Source organism: Balaenoptera musculus, chromosome 10 (assembly GCF_009873245.2).
Source record: "Balaenoptera musculus isolate JJ_BM4_2016_0621 chromosome 10, mBalMus1.pri.v3, whole genome shotgun sequence".
Classification (NCBI taxonomy): domain Eukaryota; kingdom Metazoa; phylum Chordata; class Mammalia; order Artiodactyla; family Balaenopteridae; genus Balaenoptera; species Balaenoptera musculus.
This window is the reverse complement of record NC_045794.1, coordinates 69,828,989-69,854,711: the sequence shown is the minus strand read 5'-3', so window position 1 is coordinate 69,854,711 and position 25,723 is coordinate 69,828,989. Positions and strand designations below refer to the sequence as shown.

General features: G+C 33.2%; 1 protein-coding gene across 1 annotated transcript in view; it reads right to left on the bottom strand.

The window, feature by feature from the left end:
* The window catches only part of LRRIQ1 (leucine rich repeats and IQ motif containing 1), a 191,651-nt gene extending 165,943 nt beyond the window's left edge, over nucleotides 1-25,708 (bottom strand). The window contains 8 exon segments of the mRNA XM_036866543.1: nucleotides 4,705-6,342; nucleotides 10,085-10,159; nucleotides 13,957-14,180; nucleotides 14,717-14,834; nucleotides 16,040-16,131; nucleotides 20,363-20,474; nucleotides 21,645-21,789; nucleotides 25,677-25,708. Of these exon segments, the coding sequence (XP_036722438.1) occupies nucleotides 4,705-6,342; nucleotides 10,085-10,159; nucleotides 13,957-14,180; nucleotides 14,717-14,834; nucleotides 16,040-16,131; nucleotides 20,363-20,474; nucleotides 21,645-21,788 (2,403 nt within the window). The 5' untranslated portion in view covers nucleotide 21,789; nucleotides 25,677-25,708.
* Between the last annotated feature and the right edge of the window lie 15 nt (nucleotides 25,709-25,723).

The following is a 25,723-nucleotide window of genomic DNA, read 5'->3' as shown; positions in this document are numbered from 1 at the left end:
AGTATAAAATTCTTAAGTGCAGTAACTCCTCTTCATGTGAAATATTTCCTGTGCATTAAAGTTTTACATTTACATATTTATGTAAGTAAATGGGAAGAACATATGTTCATGGAGACAGAAGGGATTAGTCTACTCCTTGCTTTAAGTAGCAAAAGCAATAACTGATTATTTTTAAAACTTTGGGTGAATAAATGTTTCTAGTTTTATAATGATTTTAGGCATTTCTCAATTACTCATAATGTAAAACAACTTTTGAAACAAATTTCTTTTTTATAATTTTTCAGAAAGAAAAATATTAATCTACTTGTGTCAGGATAACTGCTGTGTAATGCCCACTTAATTTGTCCACAAAGAGATATTATAAATTCTGTAACTGGAAAACTGGCTCTATACTAAAAAACTGAACACATTATTTAGAACTGAGCACTTAAAAACTGAAAACCCTACAGCTGCAGCTTTATAGTAACAAATGCTGCTCTACCTTATAATTTATATTATCCTGCCTGATTTAATAATATGCTGCTTACAATCAACTATATAAGCACAATTAAGTTCTAGTTATGATGTGGCAACCTCTCTAATTTAATTACAGTACAGGAGTGACAGCTGCTGCAGTATCCTTGTTGATGGTGTCTACTTGTGAATATGAGGTATTTCATGGTACTTCCTCCTCCCTTTTATTAAACATTTAAAATTTTTCCTTGTGATATAGCAATTTATTCTCTACTGCACTCTAGTTTTTTCCAAACATATGAGATCAAATAAACTTTTACATTAATCATTTTGGTACATGCATGACAATAATCACATAAATAGAACTGCCTTATGCTCTAAAAATTAAGGTCAAATAGAATTAGTACTCACAGGTGTTCATTATTGCATGGTCAGCCTGATAAAAGAGCAACTGGGGCATAGTGGATGGTCGCTAAATTCTTCTTAAATAACTAAACAAGTAAACTGTTTTAGTCCTATGGCAAAACTAAAATATAGCATTCATAGTTTCATTCCCTTACAAAGGGTAATATAAAAATATTTGGAAGATTAATATTTTTGGGCTCTCATGACTTGAAAATGAACTACTCCATCTATAGAAAACCTATGACTCATTCATTATATTTTGATAAAAGATCACAAATCAGTTTTCCACTTAATCGTCTATATTTCCCCAAATCCTTGACAGTTTTGGTAAATAAAATGACCTAAAATAGCTACAGATTTTTTATATAGTTCACTCTCAGTTACTCTTGAGTTCAACCAAAGCAGTGTCAGTCATCTATGGTAAACTGTAATTACAAAAGTAATGAAAGCAATGACTGTTTTGCTTTATGTTCAGTGCCACAATCTCAAATCTATTCAACCTGGAGAAATAATATTGTTCAAAAAATCAGCGGCAAAGAGATTGACTCTGAGGTATGATTAGTGGCTTAAATGAATGAGAATATAACTTCAAGTAAATCATGTGCCATCACAACACCAGTTAATTACAATTTGCCTTGAATGAAGTGAGACATTCAGCCCCTAAAATGTTATCATCCATGCCATGTTTTAAAGCCATAGCAAAAAATCCTTAAGCTAGTGCCCTTCTTTTGTGGTTCCTATTTAAGGCAAGTTACCATTAGTAGCAAAATGCCCAAAATGAAAGAAAAATGAATTAGTTAAAGCATTCAACTAGGAAAAAGAAAACTATGTCAGTTGTCAATAATCACTTCTCTTCAATCATATGCTTTTGGGATATTATTCCATATAGTAGATGATCCAGCATTTTCAATGTTATAACGTATTTGATGAAAGAGGCTATTAAGCAGCCCTCAAAAATCCATTTGCCTTTCTCTTCAGATGTTTGAGATCCACATTTGACAATGACTATCATATATGTTAGGAGCATAAGACCAGATTCTCTACATACGGTATTTTAAAAAGTCAACAATCCTATAAAGTAGGTATTGCTCTTCCCAGTTTACAGAAGACAAAACTGAGGCTCAGAAAGGGAAAGGCCAAACACTTTGCATAAGGTGACACAGCCAGTAAATGGCAGAAATAAAATTAGAACCCTGATCTTATTTGATACAGGGATTGTTAGTACTTTATTAAATTACACTCAAGTAATTTTTGTATTAATTTCATTTTTAATCAATACAACCTAGCTAAATTGTGAAGCTGATAATAATATGGAGATAAGATTAACATTCAGTTGGACTTCTTTTTCCATCCATTTATCCATCCTCCCACTCATCCATCTCACAGTCAAGTAATGAAAACCACTATTTGTCTGACAATAAATAAAGAAGTATGGACAAGAGGCAGACCTGAATCATGTCCTGAAGGCTCAAAGTGAGAGAGTAACATAAGCAAAATGAATTGATTACTGGGTGAAATTCCAGAAGAATAAATTTTTCTCTTCTAAAGGTTTACTCCAGAAGGACTTTACAAAGGTGGCAGATAATGACAAAGACATGAAGCTAAGAGATTAGAAAATCAAAGTAAGAAAGTGAGTTCATGGGTCAGTGCAGTTGTGAATGAAGATACCACAATAAAAACCACCTCGTAAACAGTCATTACAAGATGGTTTTTATAACACTTCAGCACTTATATGGCACATTCACTTATATTTTCATGTTTATACTGTATATTTGATGCTTCAAAGAAAAATTAAATGTTTGAAATAGTGGTTTGAGTAGTAGTCAAAGGATTACAGGGTCCTTTAGAACATTGCTGCTCAAATTAGTCCATGAACCAGCACCAACAGCATCACCCGGGGGCACCATAAAAATGCAGTACGCTGCAGTTGATCACCAGACCTAAAGAATCCGAATCAACAATTTAACAAATCCCCAGGTGATCTGTATACACATTACAGTTTGCAAGGTCTTGCTCTAACAAGTATAAGAAAAGGTTAATCCTCACTTTATGTAAATTGACAAGAGTTCTATACAAGGAACAGAGTGGGCAGAAGAAGAAACACCAAGGAGAAAGAGGTTCATGCATCTTAACTTCCTCAGTGCTCCTCTCACTGGACAAAACAGAGAACCACAACGCAAGAGAAGAGCACTACTGGTTTCTCTAACTATTGAAACAAACACTGTGGGCAAGAAGCTGTCACTCATGCCTAGCCCAAATAGATATTCATGAAGAAAATTACTTTAAATAAAATAAAAGAGTTAGTATCTAATGTCATCCATTCAGAAAGCCTGCAGCAACATCTTAGGTAAAGTAGGAAAAGAATGATTCCAGAGATAACCTGGCCAAAGAAAAGAAATGTAGTAGAAGAGCTACTGAGAGATTTTATATGTAACTCTATAGGTTTGATAGATATGAAAACTACATTGCCTAGGGAAAAAAAATACACTTCAAAGTAGTTCTTGTTCTTTATACTGCTTTTTCACATCCCAGAGATCTCTTTAAATCCTACCTTCTTGTTATTCTCTCACAGAATACCCTGAAATCTTATAGCAAATATCAAAATCTTCAGTAATGTATTCATGTGTATTTATTTGTTTAATGCCTTTTTGTCTACCAAAGTCAGATACATAAGGACAAAGACTGGGGTTTGTTTCTGTCCCTTTAATCTAACAATAAATATGGACTGATCATATTAGACAGATGAATATTTGCTGAGTGAATGAATCAAATAATGCATATGTATTAATAAGAATGTTTCCTTTTCTAGGCATCTACCTATATCAAGAAACTAAATAAATTTTATAAACACATTTGAGTTTCAGGCCCCAGTTAAACATATGTATTTTAATCTTAAATCCTTTCTAGAACTTCACTATTTGAAATATTCTTTCCTGTTTTTCTACACATTTGTTAGTTTCTGTCTTATTTTTGATTGAAACTCTGTTTCCATAAACATAGAAAATTAGTAGCATTTGGTGACAATGACTTTAAATTTCAGGCATAGATGTAGCATGTTTATATAGCAAGTGACTAAATAACTCTGTTTCTATATAGAAATTCTAGAGTCTTCCATTGTTGTAAGCCCTTCTTTCACAGCACTTGTGAAATCCACTTCAAGGAAATCCACTTCCTTCCGAAAGGAGCCACTAGGTGGTGTTGTGGCCCAGGACTAAAGCAAACTAACTCCTGAGTATCAAGCTAGGAGTTTCCTATTCTAATTCAGCTCTACATTCCCAGATGCCTCCATTCTTGGAAACCTAGTAATGGCTATAGGGCCCTTGAACACAGGTTTCAAGACAAATCAAAGCTCTTCATAGTGCTTCACTGAAGGAGAAGATGACCTGAATACTTTTAATTGAGGAGATCTTTTAAGTGCAACCTCTCTCAAATAGGAGAAATATTTCATTAGCAACTTCACTGATTAAGAGACAGAATTCTTGGATACAAAAAAAAGCAGACACCAAGAAATAGAGAACAAACTAGTGGTAACCAGTGGGGAGAGGGAAGGGGGGAGAAGCAATATAGGGGTAGGGGATTAAGAGGTACAAACTATTATGTATAAAGTAAGCTACAAGGATATGCTGTACAACACAGGGAATATAACCAATATTTTATAATAACTATAAATGGGGTATAACCTTTAAAAATTATGAATCACTATATTGTACACCTGTAACTTATATATTGTACATCAACTATGCTTCAATTAAATAAATAAATAAAATACGCCTTCTATTAAGATTTTTAAAGTTACATTTTAGTGAACCAATCACAATTCAATATGAAAAAAGTATTATAAAATACCTGCTGTAAAGTATTCCAAGGGCCACACTGAAGAATTTCTAGTGTACTCAAAGGGGGCATCACGTTGACTGGGCATTTTACAAGTCTCTTTCTCCTAACAATTTTCTTCTGTTGATTTTGCTTGAAAATTTCAAACCAGGGTTTAAATGATTTTATCCAAGCAAGCCTCTTTTCTTCAATAGAAAATATAAGTGTTGGCTCTGGTACAGAGCAGGTCACTATATTTTCACATTCAGTTCTATTTTCATGACATTCTTCTGGAATTTCTTTAATCTGAGACTTCAGAGAGTTTACTTCTTTATAAACCAAAGAGTTGTTTGCAGTATTGCCACCCAAATCTTCACAAGGAGCATCTCTACCTAAAATATAATTTTGCTTGTTTATTTTGCCTTCTACATTTATCATAGCATCATTGGTGTTAAAAACCAAGTTACTATTCAGAGCACTGCCTTTTGGGTTCTCCTCAGTTTCTTTAGATTTTAAGTCAATTTCTTTTTCTTGTAGTGTTATATTTTCCCCTATATCTTCAGGATTTTCTAATTTTAGTGGTAGTGGTTTTTGTTTTATTGAAATCACTGAAATTTTCTTCATATTATTGTCTTCATATAATGTTCCATTTTGTTCTGATATCTCTTCTTTTTCTACTTGTTGTATCTTATTCTGTTGATTATCATCGATTATTTTCTGTGCTTCATTGTTTACCTCATTAATTTCTTGACTATGTCCTAATATTATTATTTGGGTTTCTTGCCTCATAATCTCATTTATGGGAGGTTTCATGACTTCTTTTTGTGTTTGAGAGTTTAATTCTTGCAGCTGAAACTGTTCTTTCACATTTTCTTTTAGATCTAAGTTTTCCAATTGAGTCTTTTGGTCTATGTTTTCATAATTCCTTGCTTTTTTGACTGATTCTTCTGAGCATTGTTTTGCTAGGTTTTCATTTTTTTCTTCCGTTTTAAATACTGGCAAAATTGCTTGGCTTAATATAGATTCTTTTAATTGCACTTGTATTGATTCTTTCAATACAAGCTGTCTATCTACATTTTCTCTCTTATTCGATTCTTCAACTGGCAAAGGGGGAGCACCTTCCCACTTCTTTGACTTTTCATCCCCTAGTCTTTTGGCTACATCATCCTTATTCTTTGATCTATCTTCGACAGTTAAATATTTGGCATTATAATCTCCGTTTTTTAATGCTCTACTTATTATTAGCTGTGTTCTTGCAGCTTCTCTTAATCTCAATTTTTCCTTCTTTAGTAGTTGCTCTCTTTCTTGTCTCAGGATGTTCTTTTTTTCTTCATATTCTTTTTCTCTCCTTTTCCTTCCCTCTTGCTTCTGCTTTTTTATCTCTTCTTCTATTCTTTGTTCCTCCTCTAATCTTTTTCGTTTTTCTTCTTCCATTTGTCGTATTTTTGCTTCCTTTTCCTTCCACTCTTGAGCTTTCCTTTTCTTACTTTCTATTTGTTCCTTTATGATTGGGCCATATTTTTGGTAGGCCACAAATGCTTTATATTTAGCTTGAATTTTTACAGCTGCATCATGCTGCAGTTTTAACAAACGCATTTTTTCTTTTTCCTGTAGCTCTTTAAATTTTGTTCTTTCTTCTTCCATTTGTAAATGCAAGTTTCTAATAAATTCCTAAAATAAAGTAAGATAAATAGTAGTCAGCATAAATTAAATGTGAGATGTTACTAAAGTATCATCCAAAATATAGATTGAGAACAAATACTAAAACTGAAATCATAGTAAAGTCAATATAAAATTTACTTAGAGGAACTAAAGTAATTTATTTTAAAGGGTGTATTAATTTTTTAAATATTTAGGAGCTTCTATCAAGTTAGTAAGTTGATACTGTAATATTATGGCTATACTAAGCCACCCAGACACAGATTGAGGAACTCCTTGAAGATAGAAAGCTTATGAAATCAGAATGACACAGAGAAAAAGAAAGAAAAGCCTCAAGCTAAAATCTGTGTAGGAGAAAAGGACTTCAGACTTTCTGAGATGGGAGTTCTGATAAAGGAACTAGCACAGGGATTGCAGAAGTGGGGAATTATTTTGTGACTTATAATAGCAGGAAGGTGAGGTAGTACATACAGATAAGCCTAGTTACACATCGTATCCTTTCTCAACCATTAAGAAAGTTGATAAACACATTTTGCATTAAGTGAGATAATTTGGAGGTAGGTGAGAAAATATCATTGTCACTAATGTTCTAAAACAAAAGTAAACAGATCAACAAAATTTGGCAAATAGTTGAGAAAAACTAACACAAAAGATGTGAGGCAATAAAAATGCTTCAATAAGAAGATGGAAGAACCAATTTCTGAGAAAAGAGCTATTTAAGTAAAAATTAAAATAAAGATATTTTTGAGAAAAAAATGTGTAAACAAGAATAACCTCATATAAAAATGAAATGCAAGTCCTCAAATAAAAATATATGACTCACTCAAATAAAAAAATCAATATAAAATTGCTGAACAGCTGATTGCCTAAACAAAAACTTCAAAATTAGGTGTTTCCCAAAACAACATATAAAACACAAAGCTATGAAATATATGTCAGAGATGTTCAGGTGTAAAGAGGATCAACACAGAAACCTCAACATATGACTAATAGGAGTTCCAAAATGAAGAACTGAGAAAAACCAAAGGGAAGAGAATCATAGAAAAATACGTTTTCTAAACCAAAAAAAAAAAAAAAAAAGGCCGTTAAGATACAGAGTTAACTTCACACACACATACAAACACACACACACACACAATGATGCACTCATATACTAGATACTAGCAATATTTCAGAACACTAAGGAATATAAGCTCCGTGAAGGCAAGCATTATTTTCTGTTTTATTCACTGCTGTATCTTGAGTACTTACAGAAGTGCCTGGACACAGTAGAAAACCAGCAAATATGTGTGGATGAATGTAAAAAGTGAAAAATCCCAAAGCTTCAAAAGAATGTAATGAAGGAGTATCAAATTTGCAATCATAGATGGCATGTGAAAAAATAAATATGCAATGGAGTTATATCTTTAAATTGTTAAAACTAAATGGTAATAAACCTGCATTCTGTGTCCAAGAAAACTAATCATTCAGTTTTAAAAGCAAAATAAAAGCATTTTCAATTGTGCAAAGATTGAGAAAATTTGCTGTCCAAAAGTATATTTTTGACAAGTATTTAGCTATATACTCCAGGAAGGGAAAACTGAGTCCAGAAAGCAGAGGAAGACTGGATTCAAAGAACACCAATGATCAAAGAAACCCTTAACACTTAGTACTTAAATTTTTTATTCTGTCTTCTTTCCATCATTTCACTCAAGGAGTCAGCTGTCAGCTTACTGCTGCTCCTTTTTAGGTAATGTGTCTTTTTTTCTGGCTGCTTTTAAGATTTTTCCCTCTTGTCTTGAATTTCAATAGTATTAAATTCCCAGGTGTGATTTTCTTTGTATTGATTCTACTTGGAGATCTTTAATCATCTTCAAATGTTCAGACTGATTTTTCTAAAACAATTTGAAACCATTTCAACTATTATCTCTTTACACATAGGTTCTGCCCCATTCTCTCCACTCCTTCCAAGATTACTATTATACATATTTTTTATATTTTCATTATGTATCACATATTTCTTGTGTACTTTTCTGCTTTTCCCATTTTTTTTTGCCCTCTCTGTGCTTAAATTTAGGTATTTTCTATTGGCTTCCCTTCAGCTTCATTAATGTTCTCACCTGCTGTGTCAAATCTACTGTCAAACTTATCCATTGAAATTTTATTTTTATACACTGAACTATTCAACTCTAGAATATATACTTGGTATTTCATTAAAGATTCTAATTTTCTTTTCATATCACCTGTTTAATTATTTTGCTACTGCATGATAGTTATAGGTTGTTGTTTTTTTTTAACATCTTTATTGGAGTATAATTGCTTTACAATGGTGTGTTAGTTTGTGCTTTACAACAAAGTGAATCAGCTATACATATACATATATCCACATATCTCCTCCCTCTCACGTCTCCCTCCCACCCTCCCTATCCCACCCCCTAGGCGGTCACAGAGCACCGAGCTGATCTCCCTGTGCTATGCAGCTGCTTCTCACTAGCTATCAGTTTTACATTTGGTAGTGTATATATATATGTCCATGCCACTCTCTCACTTTGTCCCAGCTTACCCTTCCCCCTCCCCATGTCCTCAAGTCCATTCTCTAGTTCTCTAGTAGGTCTGTGTCTTTATTCCCATCTTGCCCCTAGGTTCTTCATGACCATTTTTTTTTTTTTTAGATTCCATATATATGTGTTAGCATACGGTATTTGTTTTTCTCTTTCTGACTTACTTCACTCTGTTATGACAGACTCTAGGTCCATCCGCCTCACTACAAATAACTCAATTTCGTTTCTTTTTATGGCTGAGTAATATTCCATTGTATATATGTGCCACATCTTCTTTATCCATTCATCTGTTGATGGACACTTAGGTTGCTTCCATGTCCTGGCTATTGTAAATAGAGCTGCAGTGAACATTGTGGTACAAGACTCTTTTTGAATTATGGTTTTCTCAGGGTATATGCCCAGTAGTGGGATTGCTGGGTCGTATGGTAGTTCTATTTTTAGTTTTTTAAGGAACCTCCATACTGTTCTCCATAGTGGCTGTATCAATTTACATTCCCACCAACAGTGCAAGAGGTATTTTAATGGCTCTCCTAACTCCAACATTTGTATTACCTGAAAGTGAGCCACTATTGTCTTTTTTTTTCTTGTCATTCATAATGAACCATGTGTCTTCACATGCCTAACCAACTTTTTTTAATTTAGAGATGGACAGTATAAACATACTTTTTCAGGAATGTGTTTGTATAAATTTTAAAAAGACTTGGAAAAAATACAGAGATAGTTAATATTTTTAGCTACATTACAGGATTACGGGAAATTTTATCTACTTTTTACTTGTAATTATTTAAAATAATTTTATATAAAAACTGTGGAGTAAATTAAAGTTAAAACAATAAACATGTCATCAGGATCATCTTAAATACAAAGGGGTTATTTAACACATTCAACTAGTTGTGTTAAAGAAATGCAGTAACCTTTTATAACAATCCTCAATCATAATGAAATATTCGTAATAGTATGTTTTCTCAAAACTTAAAAGAAATTTTACAATTACAAGTTTATATAGACATATTCACTCATTGAACCAGTTTATTTTCCTTTTCAAGACATTCTATTTCAAGGAGAGTTTCTATAACTAAGGTATTTTCAAAACTTTAGTAAATTAAATCCTATACCAACTAGGCAATATTATTTTAAAATACCCATTCCAAGCATAGTAATTTATTTCAAATGGAGAATGATTATTGTGCTGCTTAAAAACAACAAACACATACCTCATGCTGTTTAAATTTCTCCTTCCATATTTTCTCCTCTTTATGAAGTTCATCATTCATCTTGTCCTGTTCTTGCTGAACATATGATAATATTGAAATATTATATTCAACTATCAAACAATATTATGTTTATTATGTATGATTCTTACGACATATATTTGTAAACAATGGTTAAAGATAACAACTCACCCACTGGTCCTCAGTTATTAGTACTGGGATAACAACTTTAATCCCAACCTGAAATATAATAAAATGATACCTAGGGTTCCATTAGCATATAAAGATATTTACAATCTGGATAAGTCATTTTATTTATTTGAGTTTATTTATATGTTTATTCATATAATAAAATGCATTGGCTAGAAATACTCCTGGACAATGCAAAAATTACAGATGATAATGTGTGTTAAGATGGGTTTTGCATTACAATTTTTTTCTCTCCACACCATTTCATTTAATTCACATAATAAATCAGTTCAGAGGGTAATTGTTTTCTTTCATTAACTCTTTATTAGCATCTATTTTGTTAAGGCTCTGCAGAATAAAAAAAAATCAGTAAAATATAATCCCCTCCCTCAAAAACTTTACCTTTAATAATATGGGAATGCAATCATACATTCACACATTGCCCCAAATTTAGCAAAATATGTTTATCACAAGATAAGAACTATAAGGATTATGGTAGGAATAGGTGCTATAATTAGAGGATCATGGAAGGTTTCATACAGAAGATTGTTTTTGAAATGACTAGGCTTTTAAGAGATTAAATAAACATTTTAGGCATTTATTAAATGTTTTTGAGCTAGGAAAATGATTACAGCTCTGTTTTAGAAAAATTATAAGGTTACATTTGATAGAATTAGAGAAAGTAAGTCAAGGAGACACTAAGGAGATCAGTGAAGTAGGTATTAGAGAAGTCCATGTGAGAATCAATGAGGGCCTTCTGCAGATAGGGTGGCAGGAGTCAGAAGAGACACAAACACAATGTAAATATGAAATGGTCATAAACTGCCAACTGACTGGATAAAAGGAAGCAGGAAAAGTTCTTTGGACATTATCTTATAGGAATTGTGGGAACTTTTGATGGCATTTAAGCAGGGAAATAACTTTTTTTAGAAAATAATTATCCTACCAACTGCACTATGGTGCATGAGTTTACAGAATACAAGACCAAAAGTAGGGAGATCAATTAGAGAGTATAGTAAATATTCCAAGCTAGACATTAGGACATCCTGAACTACGGGGTAGCAGTAGACATATGGATGAGACAATGAATAATATAATAATATAATTAGAAGGAATAATATAATTAGAAGGAAGAGGATAATAAAAGAAAGAGAAGAGTTAAAAATGGTCCATATCTTTCTAGCTTCGACTATGATGATAGTGTAACTCATCAAAATAATGAACACCAGAGGAGGAGCACGATTCAGAAAGAAAGACAGTGCATTCAGTTTTAGATACATTAAGTTCTGAGTGTAGGAGAGTTAATGTAGTTTGCCTATTTTTGTTATAACTATAGATTTGGTTCTGAACAGCCATAACTGTGTTTGAGATTATCAAGAGAGAAAATACATGGAGTAAGAAAAGAAAGAACAAAGGATGGAATCCTTGGTAGGACCACATTCAAGGAGAAAGAGAGAAAAAGAAGCCTAAAATAGATATCAAGGAAGAACGGCCAAACATGTAAGAAGACAGTCAAGGCAGTATGGTCCCACAGAAGTCAAGAGAAAAAGAAATGGTCAGCAATCAAATTTTTATTGGCATGAAATGCTAAAGAGGCAAAAATAAATACTGAAATAGAACCTGTGAGTATGGTTCTAGAAGCCATTGGTTATTTTTGTCCAAGCCACTTTAGAAAACATTGATTATTTTTGTCAAAAGCAGTTTCATTCACTGGGATGGTGGTGGAAGATCCCTAGCAGATTTAGGATTGAATGAGAGATGAGGAAATGGATTGAGCACAAATAACTACTCCTTAAGAAGCCTGCCTATGATAAGTAGAGCTAAAGAGCAGCTGACGTGAGACATATAAAGGAAAATGATCTCATGATTTTTCTTTTGTTTTGTTTCTAGGACAGGAGAAAAGTGAACATGCCTATAAGCAATAAGAAAGGAGGAAGCTGTAGGGGTGTTTCAACATAAAGGAAAACTGGGGTAAGCTGGAAAATGATAGAATATAGAGCAAAGGAGGAAAAGCTAGCCTTTGGTAGAAGAAACCTCTCTTACTGAGATAAGAGCAAAGGCAAAAAAAAAAAAAAAAAAGGCAAAAAGGCGACCACAGAGATTGATGCTAACTAGATGCAGGATGAGAAAGAAAAGGAAGTTCGTAATCGATGCAAAAATGTTATGTGATCATTTGCTAATAATGAGGAGGGAGGAGTTGGGTAGAACTCCTAAGGAAAGAGATTTACGACAGCTGTTTTGGAAAATGGAAGAGGAAGCTAACAAAGGACACAGAATAGAATTACTAAATAAGTAAATTATTTAGAAGCCATCATTATAAAATTACGGAATGGTCCCACTGGAAAACTTTTAAGCCCCAAGGTAAAACAAAGCGCACATTTAGAAACTCATTAAACCTACTAATGTCATATATACTTTTTAAATCATAATTTTATGATAAAGCACAAATTACTTTCAAAAAACAAGTTACAATTCTTCAAGGGTAGGGCCCTGGTGTTAAATCTCTTTTGTATCATCTAAGCACATAGCTGAAAGCTTTGCCCTTAAAGTAGTCAGTGAATGTTTGTTACAAAACAAATAAAAATGGCAACTTAGCTGAACAGAATTTAAAAATCAGATGTTTTTTAGAAAATATTTGAAAATATCACTAACAACCAATAGCAATAATAACGTTTAACCACAAGCCAGCAAACACTTCTCCAAGAATCAACATTATATTCACTCCTACTCCGGAATTGAAAAAAAAATCTTCTGACTTTTGGAAATGACTAATCTGGTCTGTGGAAAGGAAAATATAACTAAAAGAAAGCTAAACATTCATAGCTTACTATTAGAAAAACCAATGGCCAAGCTGGCTCGACAATATTATCACAGTTTTTAATTTATTTATTTTCTATATAATCAGGAAATGCAATGTACTCAACATTGGAGGCTTGAATACCCTGAACTGCCTATGTGACTACATGCTAAGGTTCTCTATATGGAACACGCAAACTAGTAAGTTGTGAGTAATATATAAGGCAACTTTAGTAATGTAAAACAAGAGATGTAAGTCCTGTCTGTTATCCATACATTCTAAGCGTCCTAATGGCCCACAGGTAGGTCCTAGAAATCCACCAGTTTCTCAATATGCCACTACCATGACCTGAGGATGAGGACCGCCTGAGGTGCAGCTGGGAGGAAACAGAAATGAAAACAACACAAAACTCCTTCACACCAAAAAATTTCTAGTCCCAGGAATTAGCTCAGTTATGGGAATGAGGCACATACCATCACCTACATGGCTAAACCACTTCAACCAAATATGTTTTACATAATTGCTAGATATCAGACCACATAGCAAGGACATTACATGATTGAGAAAATTCTATTGCCTTTTTCTATGATTAGAAGGGTGTAAAAAAGTAACAACTTATGTAGTAAATATCAGCTTTTTTAGGACAATCTTTGAAACTATGAAGTTTCAAAGCAGTACCTGAAATTCTAATGAATTTCATGAAAACTAGGCAAGGAGTCCATATTAATACTGTTAATCCACCGTCAACTCCTTTGATTATTAGGACTAATTAAAACCCATAGAATGGAGCTAAATCCACACCATAAACCAAAACATCAATACTGTTCAGAAGTAGATACTGATTTTAAAAAATGTATGAAAAACAAAAATTAAAATTAAAAAACCTTACCTTCTGAATATTCTCCAATTTCTTCTTTTCAACTTCAAACTGTTTCATCCAGTAATGTCTTTTTTCTTCTTCTTCTTGAAACTGCTTTTCTTCTCTATCCCTCTGAGCTTTGAGAGTTTGTTTCTTTTGGTCTTCTAGTTCTTTCTGTTTGTCTTGCCAAGCCTCAAAGGACTGCCTACATCTTTCTTCCACTTCACAGTATCCGAAATTTATATCAGCATCATCTGTATTCATGAAGAGAAAAATTTTTAAATCAAAACAGTCAAAACTGATCCAGTGCAAAGTTTAAAAGTAATTTCAAAATAAATAAATAATGTCAATATATTACCAAAGTAAAAGTGATAGTATGCAAAATACATGAAAATTCCATTGCATCAATAAAGAAGTCACATAACTTGCCTTAAACTATTCCATAAGACTTCTATAAAAACATAATGTGTGTGTGTGCGCATGTGTGTAGTTAAGGGATACATAAGGAACACAGTTAAGAGACACTTAAAAAATTCAGGTCTGGGTATATCTATTGCAGTCAGCTATATATGTGGAAAATGTTCAACTATACTTACATGAAGTTAAATTAAGAGTCATAAAAAAACTATGAGAACATGTAATTAAATAAGCATAGCAAGTACACAATATTTTTCAAATATTGTGACTATATTCTTCTAAATGTCAAAAGAAAACCGTCTAAATTTTTTTCAGATAATTAAGGTCAATCACATAAAAATTATCATAAATATCACCAAGCAATTTAGTCCACCTGGCAAAACATGTTCATCCACAGGCAAATCACAAGGGTCAGGCTCTGGAACAGAATCAGGACTGCCACAATGAGTTTCACTTCTCAGAAATTCTTCTTTTTCTATTTCAGATAACATCTAAGAGGTTAAAAAAGTACCAGTGATTAAAGAAAAACAAAATCGAGAGTAAAGCTATTATTTTAATAATGTATTAAGTATTTACATACACATATCTAGAACTTTATTTACTTCAAATCGCTCTCAAATACAATTCTATATAGCGCTTGATAATTATTCTCTTTATGGTGAAGAAAAATGTTTTTTCCATGCAAGCGCACTGTGTTCTACCCTCCTAATGTTTTTCAGAATTCTAATTACTTTCTAATATTTACTCACAGCATTCAATTAAACTGCTTAATAATCATGTCAAAATGTTTCTACTAATATGTGTTTTCCTCCTAATACCTTTCTATATTTCTTATCTGCAGCAATAGCTCACATATACAAATTGCTAATATATTCAGTATGTTTTAAAAACAGAACTATTCTCTAATTTGCCCTGACTTACATACAAGTTATAATTTTGATTAATACTTTTCCATAATTATACTTCTATATATTCTAGCTTGAAAGATACAGGATATCTATTCCACTGAAGTAGCAATATGATAATTCAAAATTAATATATTTCAGGTTTGAGGGTTACCAAAAAAGAGAGTAAGAAACATACATACAAGTAATTTTCACATTATGCTAAATACACAGAGAGCAAGAATAGAGTAAGGTAAAATTAGAGTTGGGTAAAATGAGAAGTAAAAATGATTTCAAGATGCTGAACCTGTGGAAGAGGTTTTCTCTTAAATACATTTCCGGGAGTTTCACCCAAAAATGCTAGGCTCTCCTTTACTCTTACTTTTTTACGGATGTTTCTGTTTTACCATTTTTTTAAAAAAAACTAACATAAGATATTCTACGTTTAAAGTTTCCACAGGGTATTTAAAGTCTCCACTGGATCATAGTACATTCCTAAGCAAAGTAATAATATTAGAGTATACTTCATTGTTTTCCTTGGAGTTTTTAGGGAAAAAATACTATTCAATATAGTTCTGCTCTCTTATCTACATTAAATTCCCAAGTATTGATGGTTCAAATCACTATTTCTAATATTTTTAAAGATTGAAATTTGTATTGTTTTATATTATATGCCAGAGGAGGAAATAAATCCAAAAATTATTAGCTTAAAATAATTTAATTTTTAAGCCAGTGAACTTTAAATGCTACATGAGAGGTAAAGGTAAATTTCTAACTGTAATATTGAGTACTTTCAGTCAAACAACATATACCTTCATTAATTGTTCTGGATTTTCTTTACATTCAGTTCGTAATTCTATCCTTAAATGCATATGATTATTAGAAACTGCTCCATAGTCATAGCCTATAAAGAGAAAGAAATATTATAACTTTAAATATTAGAGCAGGACACAACATGTTAAAATCCCAAACTATTTCATCATCCTTTAATCTCAAATTCTACCACAGCATATTCTTGATCAGTAACTCAAAACAATAGGAAAATACTGAAGAACAAAGAACATAGGAAATCTGTAATCTTTATTCAAAAATAAAAGTAACAGATTTTTAGAGCTCTTTATCACCTTTCATATTCTAGATTGAAGTTCATTTTCCATGTACACAGAATAATGCTGTGTTTAATATCACAATGACACCTTGATTAGAAACCAACAAAAGTTCAATTCTACCTACCACAAACTAGCAGTATAATCTTGCAGCACAAGATACTGAAAATGCTTTAATAAAAGTCTTAATTTAAAAGATTATAATTACTAACATGTGAATGAAGTAAACTTTCATTCTCAATTTTTTGAGTTTTTGTTGAATTTTATTGTGTTTTTATCATCTGTGCAGATGTAGTTATGTTTCTTTTCCTTATTCAACTAACATGTTTTATCATGGTAATGTTCCCTAGTAGTAAACTATTTTTTACAGATGACCATTCTGCTAATTAACTGACTATTCACACCTATTTTGTCTATTATTATAGATTTTCGTTTTCAACACCTATTTACAACCTCTCTGGCATGTTTTCTTATGTGAGAGCTGAAAAGCAAAAATAACATTCTCCAGATGCCTTTGAAGCTAGGTTTCTGAGGGTGATTTATATTCTGCCAATTGATACATTTGTGTAAGTCTTCATTTTCATAAAAATATTATGTGTGAAGAAAGGCAGAGAGAGAGATTTTCATTTTTCTGGCTCAGACTATGATAGAGGGTGCTTTGGGTTGGAGACAGCAGTGTATAGTAGAGGATTAATGTCTCTGAATTTCTTTATTATATCAGCAGCTACTGCTGCAGCCCAGTTCTACAATGTACTTGCATGTATATTTTCTACACTTTGGATGTTCAGCTTAGAATCTGTTTCTTCAGTTCTATTAACAATTTTGTTATTTATTGTAATAGCTAGTCTCCGAAGATGCCACTCCCACACTTCCTGGTATGATACCCTGTGTAGTCCCCTCCCGCACAGAATCTGTGCTGACCCTATGTAACCATCAGGATGTAGTAGAAATGATGTTGCATGATTTCTGAGAATAAGTCATATGAATCTTTACAGGGTTCCATCTTAGTCTCTTGATATTTTGTTCACAGGATGCTCTTTCTCAGAATCCAGGTGCCATGCAAGCCATAGGGAGAGACCACATAGGTGCCTCCAGCTGACAGCTCCAACTGAACTCCCAGCCAACAATTAACATCAACTGCCAGCCATTTGAGTGAGCCATCTTAGAATTCCAATCCAGTAAAGACTTCAGATGACTGTGGCCCTAATCAACATCTGACTGTAAATGCATAAGAAATGCAAGCAAGAACTGCCTAGCTAAGCCCAGTCAACCCATAGAACTATATAAAAGATAACAACATACTGTTATTTTAAGCCACTAAGTTTGTTTTACACAAATACTCCCCAAAACCTTACTGCTTAAAGTAGCTAAAACAGCTTTTGTCTACAAATGAGAGCCCTAATCAGTACATCCATATTCATAAATAAAGTTAGCCTCAGTTTCTCTTATGTATGTGTATGTGAGGCTTGCACAGTTTTGTATTTAAAATGTGCAGTTTTTTATAAGTGAAATATTATATAATCTGCAGCTTTTTTGGTCCTTGATGGATTGGAATAATTCAATTGCGAAATTATCCCTAGTTCCTAACGACATTTGAGAAGAAATCTCTTTCCACCTTCAGCCAAATTATTGATTTAATCATGATTTCTCCTTTATCAAGCAATTTTGATAATTTGAATTTTCTTAGAAAATTATTCTATTCATTGAGACTATCAAACTTATTTGATTAGAGCTATATACATGGGATCTTATAATTTTCTAAACCACTGTTATAATTGTAGTTATATAATCTTTCATGTAACTAATTTTTTTTTAAATTTATTTATTTATTTATCCATGGCTGTGTTGGGTCTTCATCTCTGTGCGAGGGCTTTCTCTAGTTGCGGCAAGTGGGGGCCACTCTTCATCGCGGTGCGCGGGCCTCTCACTATCGCGGCCTCTCTTGCTGCGGAGCACAGGCTCCAGACGCGCAGGCTCAGTAATTGTGGCTCACGGGCCCAGTTGCTCCGCGGCATGTGGGATCCTCCCAGACCAGGGCTCGAACCCGTGTCCCCTGCATTGGCAGGCAGACTCTCAACCACTGCGCCACCAGGGAAGCCCCACTAATTTTTTATAATTATATTTCCTTTGCTTTTTTTCATAATTAGGCTCTATACTTGCCAATATATTTAAAATACATTTTCATTGTATAAACCTTAGTAAATATAAATAAGAAAACCATTAAAATCCCCCATAACTTGACTATAGATAAGCACTGCTAAAACCTGAAGGGTCTACATAAGTCTTACTATATCCTTTCACACAGGTACTCAGAACAAAAACCTTGGAGCCAAATTTCCTCTCTTCCTTTCATACAAATCCATCAATAAATACTTTTGTTTCTTTCTACCTTAAGAATGTTTTCTAGAATATGACTGCTTTTCATCATTTCTACTCAAATCACTCTCATCTCTAACCACGCTACTGTGACAGTCTCGTAGTGGACTCTTGCTACCTCAAGGCATCTTCTCTACAGTCTCCAGAATGATTGTCTCAAAATATGTCAGATTCTGTCACTCCTTACTCAAAAACCTTCATATACTCAGAACAGAATCCAAAGTCCACACCTTGGATTGATAAGAGCCCTGTATGATCTGACCCCTTATTTTCTTGGATACACACCTTGATTAGAAACCAACAAAAGTTCAATTCTACCTACCACAAACTATTGCAGTCAGCTATATATGTGGAAAAGTTCCACAGGCTTACAAAGGCTTACTATTCTTTGAACATATTACGCCCACTCAGTGTGCCTTGGCCTTTACGATTCCCTCTTTCTGGAACACCAGCCCTCTAGACATCCACGTGACTCACTTCTCCTTCATTGAGATATCCCATGTGGCTTACTGTCTCATTTCAGTCACTACTTAAATACCACCTCCTCAGAGAGGCCTTCCTTGACTTACCCTATCTAAAATAGTAATCTTCAATCTCTATTCCCTTATCTTTTTTTTCTTTTTTTTTCGGTTGCACTGGGTCTTAGTTGCGGCAGGTGGGCTCCTTAGTTGCAGCATGTGAACTCTTAGTTACGGCATGCATGTGGGATCTAGTTCCCTGACCAGGGATCGAACCCAGGCCCCCTGCATTGGGAGCGCAGAGTCTTAACCACTGCGCCACCAGTGAAGTCCCTATCCCCTTATCTTAAAATCCTTCCTTCATGGAAGTTATCATTATTGAAATATTACATATGTATTTATTTGTTTATTGTCTGTCTCCCCACACCAGAACATTAGAATAAGAGAGGACTTTTGCCTATTTTGTTCCCTGCTGCATTCTCAGTGGCTAGAACATATCTTTTCACACAGTAATATTTTTGGTACAAGTATCTATGAATATCTACATTATAGTTAATACTAATATTTTTATAAATGACATTAAATTTCATAATAATTTTAATAATATATCATGAAACTCTTTATGTTATTAAACATTGTCTAAGCCATATTTTTTTAATGAGTGTATTGTTAGACACACCAATGTCCTGTTGAACATTTAGGTTGTTGCCATTTTTCATTATAAACTAAGCCAGGATTAATTCTAGTTAAATCTTTGTTCATTCTATTATTCTTAGAATAAATTTGCAAGAAGTAAATTTGCTCAGTTGAAGCAAATAAAGATTGTGAGGCTTTGATATAAATTATATTTTTCTCCAAAAATATGTATGAACTGATGCATCTAAAATAGTCCCACAATTAGTTTTCTTTTCTTTAACATAAAGTAATAGAATGTCTGGTTTTAATTAGGACTGGTAAAACAAATTGTTAGTGGCTAGTACTTACTTGAGACCTAAGGAAGGTAGCAAGTAAAACAAATGAATGAACTAAATTGAACAGACCAATATACTACGGATATTTTATTAGAGATAAATGCACATACCTGTATATGACAAGAGACAAGAACTTCAAGCAGTTTAATTTGCTAAATTATAACTTATTCAGTATTCATACTTACAGAAAACTTATCTGCCAAGCAGATGAAAACTGTACTTACTTAAAACATCAGTATCTTCCACGTCCTGAAGAATGAGCTCTTCAACAGTTTTACTCTTATTCTTTATGACGTTAATACAGTGAAGAACTGAGTCAGGTAATTCATCTAAATCCTAAAAATGTAAATAATGAAAGAAACTGTAAAATTCTTTACTAAAACTATGTATCAAAATCTGTTTTGATATGCCAAAAATTTGAGTAAAATGTGTAAATGAGGTAAAAGGGCTCCGTATAAAGAGCATAATCCAAACAAATATATTTGGTTGAAATTTGCTTTTAATTTTCAGGTGGTTATAAATTGCATCCATGATTCTGTTGGATCTCATATTCAAATGAATAATTTCAGAACTTTTGTCACACTTAAATTAGCTGTGAATAAAAAGATACAATAATATAAAAATATTATTTTCTCCAAAAGTATTATGTAGGTTATTGCAATCCTAATTAAAAATCAAAGTGTAATTATTTTTTGAAACTTGACAAATGAGTTTTTTGGAAAAAGCTTAGTTGAAAAGATTTTGAAATAGCAAAACTACTAAAGGAATTTGACCCATTTTATATTTAAAAATATAAAACCACTATAGGGCAAAAATTAACACAATAATAGAAAAGAATAAATAGTCTTGGATAGATCATATGTATAACAACAAAATATATACAACAGATATGACAAATCAATTGAGAAGAGGTGGATTATTCCATAAGTGACCCTGGGAATATTTGTTAAATATGTGCAGGAAAATTTTAATTAGATCTACTTTCTATAACATAGCTGAAAATAAGTTTCCATTGGATTAAGGATTTTTATATAAAAGAATGAATCCATGAATAACTTTTCTAGGCATATAAACATTGGAGAAAATACACAAATGAAAAGAAAATAAATGTTTGATTTCCAAAAAAGTAACTATTCTTTGGTCTAAAGATTTCACATACATTTTGCTTTTTATGCATATCTAATCACATTAGAATGCTCATGATTAAGTAAAAAAAGCAGGATACAAATATATACGTGTGTGTATATACATGTATATATACATACACATAATTATACATATAGTACAATCCCAATTTTGCGAAAAATGCACACATATACATGTGAAATTATAGGTAATTTCTACCTTCAATATACCTTTTATATTTAAATATCTACTAATATATATTGCTTAAAGGTGACCCTAAGGAAAAAATGAGATAAGTATACAAAACACACTGAGAAAAGTGATATTTCTCCTAAAAGGCTTATCCAGTTAAAAGGCTCAAAAATACAACACAACACTTACTGTATCACTATTATCACTCTGGGTTTCTGATTTTGAATCACTATCAAAATAATCTTTTTCCAAGGAAGAAATGCTGATTTTATCCAATTCAGCTTCTATTTCTTCTTTGAGCTTTATATCATCATCATCGTTGTCTTCCATCATCCTTCATAATAAAACACGAAACCATTTAAAGAAAACTGAAGAGGCTAAATGCCGGTAAAAACTATAGGTTCTTTAATGTGCCATACCAATCCAACATGCTCTAGGTAAAAATTTAGTTTAACATAGTTTTAGTTTAACAAACTTTTGTCACACTTATCATGGCTGTACTATATATTAAAGAAAATGTTTTCTCCCTATATTCATTCATTATTTCTTTAATGTTTTGACTACAAAATGATCAACTCTAATAGTACTCTTTAAATTCTCTAAAGGAAAAGTTACATGGAATGAACTGGCTTACCTTTCTGAACCAAGAAACTTCATACTAAAATTCATTTTCATGGTAATAATTAATGGCAAAATACCTCTGAACAGCTTGAGTATTCAGAGATTAAAATATTTATAAGAGAACAACCTATGTCTATATATGGTGAAACATGTGGTTAGTTTCTACTCATTAAATCAGAGTTGTTAATTCCACCAGATAGCCACATGTTTTTACCAACAATAACATGTTGCAATAATGGATAATACATGGCTTATAAGTTCAAAATTTATTTCATTTAAATCTCTAATGCTTGTAATGGATATGGGTCAAGCAGTACATTGTAGTAGGTCTTCACATCATCATCGTTAACTACCATCATTAGCTTCCATGTATTACGCACCTGTGACAAACCAGGCACTAGAAGACACTTGAGTGATTGATAACGGGTTAAAGGTCATTATAGTCATTGTATAGATGAGAAAACCAAGGTCGGAAGAGGTTACTTAACTGCCCATAGTATGAAGCTAGTAAGTAACGGGAGCAGGATCCTAATTCAGAGATCCTGAATCCAAAGCCAGTGCTTTTCCCACTATCAAATGGTATCCAAACTCAGTCAAGCTCATTATCTGCCCAGCAATCCCTTGAACAACTTCTAGTCCAATAGTCTTCAAATTGCAGATGGTAACCCATTTGTGGATCAATAAATTAATTTAGTAGCTCTTGATCATCTAGTTTAAATGATAGGATAGAATAGGAAAAGTCAGGATAGGTCAAAAAAGAAACTGTAAGTGCACTACATATAATACAGGTAAAAATTGTTTTAAAAAACTTGTTGCAATTATAAGTACATGTATATGTATGCATGTGTGCATGATCTGCAATGTAAATTTTTGTTTGTTTATTTTACTGTGGGTCTTGGTAAAAAAAAAAAGATTGAAAAATACTGTACTAGTCAGCTTTTATTTTATTTTCCAGACTATTCCAAACTTTCATTCTTTCCTCCAGTCCCTTGCCTTTCCACTGCTGTCTTCTTCCTGGCCCTTCCTTCCATTTTTCTTTCCTTCCTTCCTCCTTCCTTCCCTCCTCCATGCTCTCTCTTCTTCCATCCCTCCTTGCACTCCCTTCCTCTTTATTTTCCATCTTTTACTCATTCATCTCAAAATCAACTTTTTGGGAGCCTACCAGATGCATCCACAACAGTGCTAGGTGCTACAAATACACTGATTAAATAAGTAACCTGTTTTCATAGAGTTTACAGTCTAGTTAACAGAGAAAATGAAACATCCTCATTTTCCTATTTCTTTTCCTGAAGTCTCTTCTTATTCTAATCTTATTAGGAGAGGAGACCCTCTTCCTAATAAAGTGTAATCCTGTACTTATGCTCTGAATCTGACAACTTCTCACCTACTGAACTGTCTGCTCCATCCACTATTCCTTCTGTTTACTACTTTGCCATACATTTGTATTCCACTGCCACCCCCTCCATAAACAGAATCAGTTCATTCCTATCAAAAAACAAAAACAAAAACCCACACAATACCTGTGCCTGTCCTTCCTCTAGCTATAGATATCACATATCTTTCTTTCACACGTAAATGATTTAACTCGACTGATCTCCATGTATTGCATACACTCTTAGGCATTTATCCCAGAGAAATGAAAATTTATGAAAATGAAATGAAAATTTCATTAATACATGAAAATTTATGCTCACACCAAAACAAATGTTCACAATGGTTTTATTCATAATAGTCCCAAACTGGAAACAACCAAAATGTCCCTCAATAGGTGGATAGTTAAACCGACTCTAGTACCTCCATAACATCAGCAAAAAGAGGCATGAACCATTGATATATGCCACAATACCAATTATTCTCCATGAATCTCCAGGGAACTACGCTTAGTAAAAAGCCCACAGCAAAAGGTAATAGACTATATGATTCCATTTATATAACACTTCTGAAATACTAAAATTTTATAAAAATGAGGACATATTAGTGATTGCCACTAATGGAGTGGATGTGATTGGAGGAAGGTGGTTATGGTGATAAAAGGGCAACATGAGAGATCCTTGTAGTGTTGGAACTGTTCAGTATCTTGACTGTGGTTGTTAATTAGTGAGCATATTCAGATGATAAATAGTGTATTACATAATACACACACGAATACAAATAAAATTGAGGCAATCTGAATAGGATTAGCAGATTATACCAATATCAATATCCTGGTCGTGATATTACACTAGAGTTAACAAAACATTACCATAGGGAGACACTGGACAGAGTGTATAAGAGGTATTTCTGCATTATTTCTTTAAGCTGGATGTGAATCTATAATTACCTCAATAAAAGTTTATTTTAAAACATCCTAAGTACTAAGAGGACAGTTAAATAAATTATGATAAATCCACAGAATGAAATACTATACAAGTCCTTTAAAAAATGGGTACATTTACTGTACTCCTGTGGAAAGGTAGCCAAGAAGAAATAACTGAACAAAGGCAAGTGGCTGAAAACTACAGAGAATAACATCTCTTTTGCGTCACTACACGCACGTACACACACTTTTTTTAGACAGAAACTTTCTGGAAGAAATTGGGGAACTTTTAATTTTCAGTTCATACCTTTATGTTGAGTGATTTTTTTATCATGAATATGTATTATTCCTATAACTTTAAAAGCTAATTTTAAGATATTCAATTTTACTCATAACCTCCCTCTTCCAAAAGAAAACAAAACAAAACCAGGACCAGTGCAAAATGCTACCTGTAATCAAACAATTAAAATGCGATTCAAAAGCTTTGCTAGGTGGAAAATTAGATTTCTTTAAAACGGCTATAAAGCAGAATGTACAGATGCACAGAACTTTCTATAGAAAGAAAGGCAGGAGAACAGGGTAAAGGAAAGAGGCATTTTCATTATATGCCCCTCTCTGCTCATCTACTGGCTCTTTAGATCAGTCCTGCCCAATTACATATTTGAGCAACATATTTGATTTTAAATTTTGTAGTAGCAAATTTTTAAAATGTAAAGAGAAACAGGTGAAATTTTAATAATATATTTAATTCAATCCAATATGTCCAAAGTATTATTTCAACATATAATCAATAGAAAATTATTAATTATGAGGCCAATGTAATTACAAAGTTTACATTTTTGTTTTGTAAAATAATTCTTCAAAATCCGATGTGCATTTTACACCTACAGCACATTTCAATTCGCACCCGCTGCATTTAAGCCCTCAATAGCCACCTGTAGCCGGTGGTTACAGGATAGGACAGGGCAGCCCGAGATTGATCTCACTGCAAACAGGCTACAGCAAACTACTTCAAGTTGACGATACATCACTTGGAGTTGGCTAAAGCTGCCCAAAATGTGAAATTTTAAGGAACTCCACCCTTCAACTGTAGTTCTTCAAGTTGTGAATGAACTACCAAAAATCTTCAAAACTGAAAGCAGCCTCTGGCTCCACAGACTCGCTCAGCCACCCCCTGGGCGCGCGGTCCCCCCTTCGCCCTAAAGCCTGGCCGCCGCGGAGAGGGGCCCGGCTCCGCCTGCGCTCCCGCAACTCTGCCTCGCTTCCCGCTACACCTACCCCGGCCTTGAGGGGTCTCGGCTCACCCAGCCGCAGCTAAACCTTCGGCTTTGTTGGAAAACAGCGCCCGGAG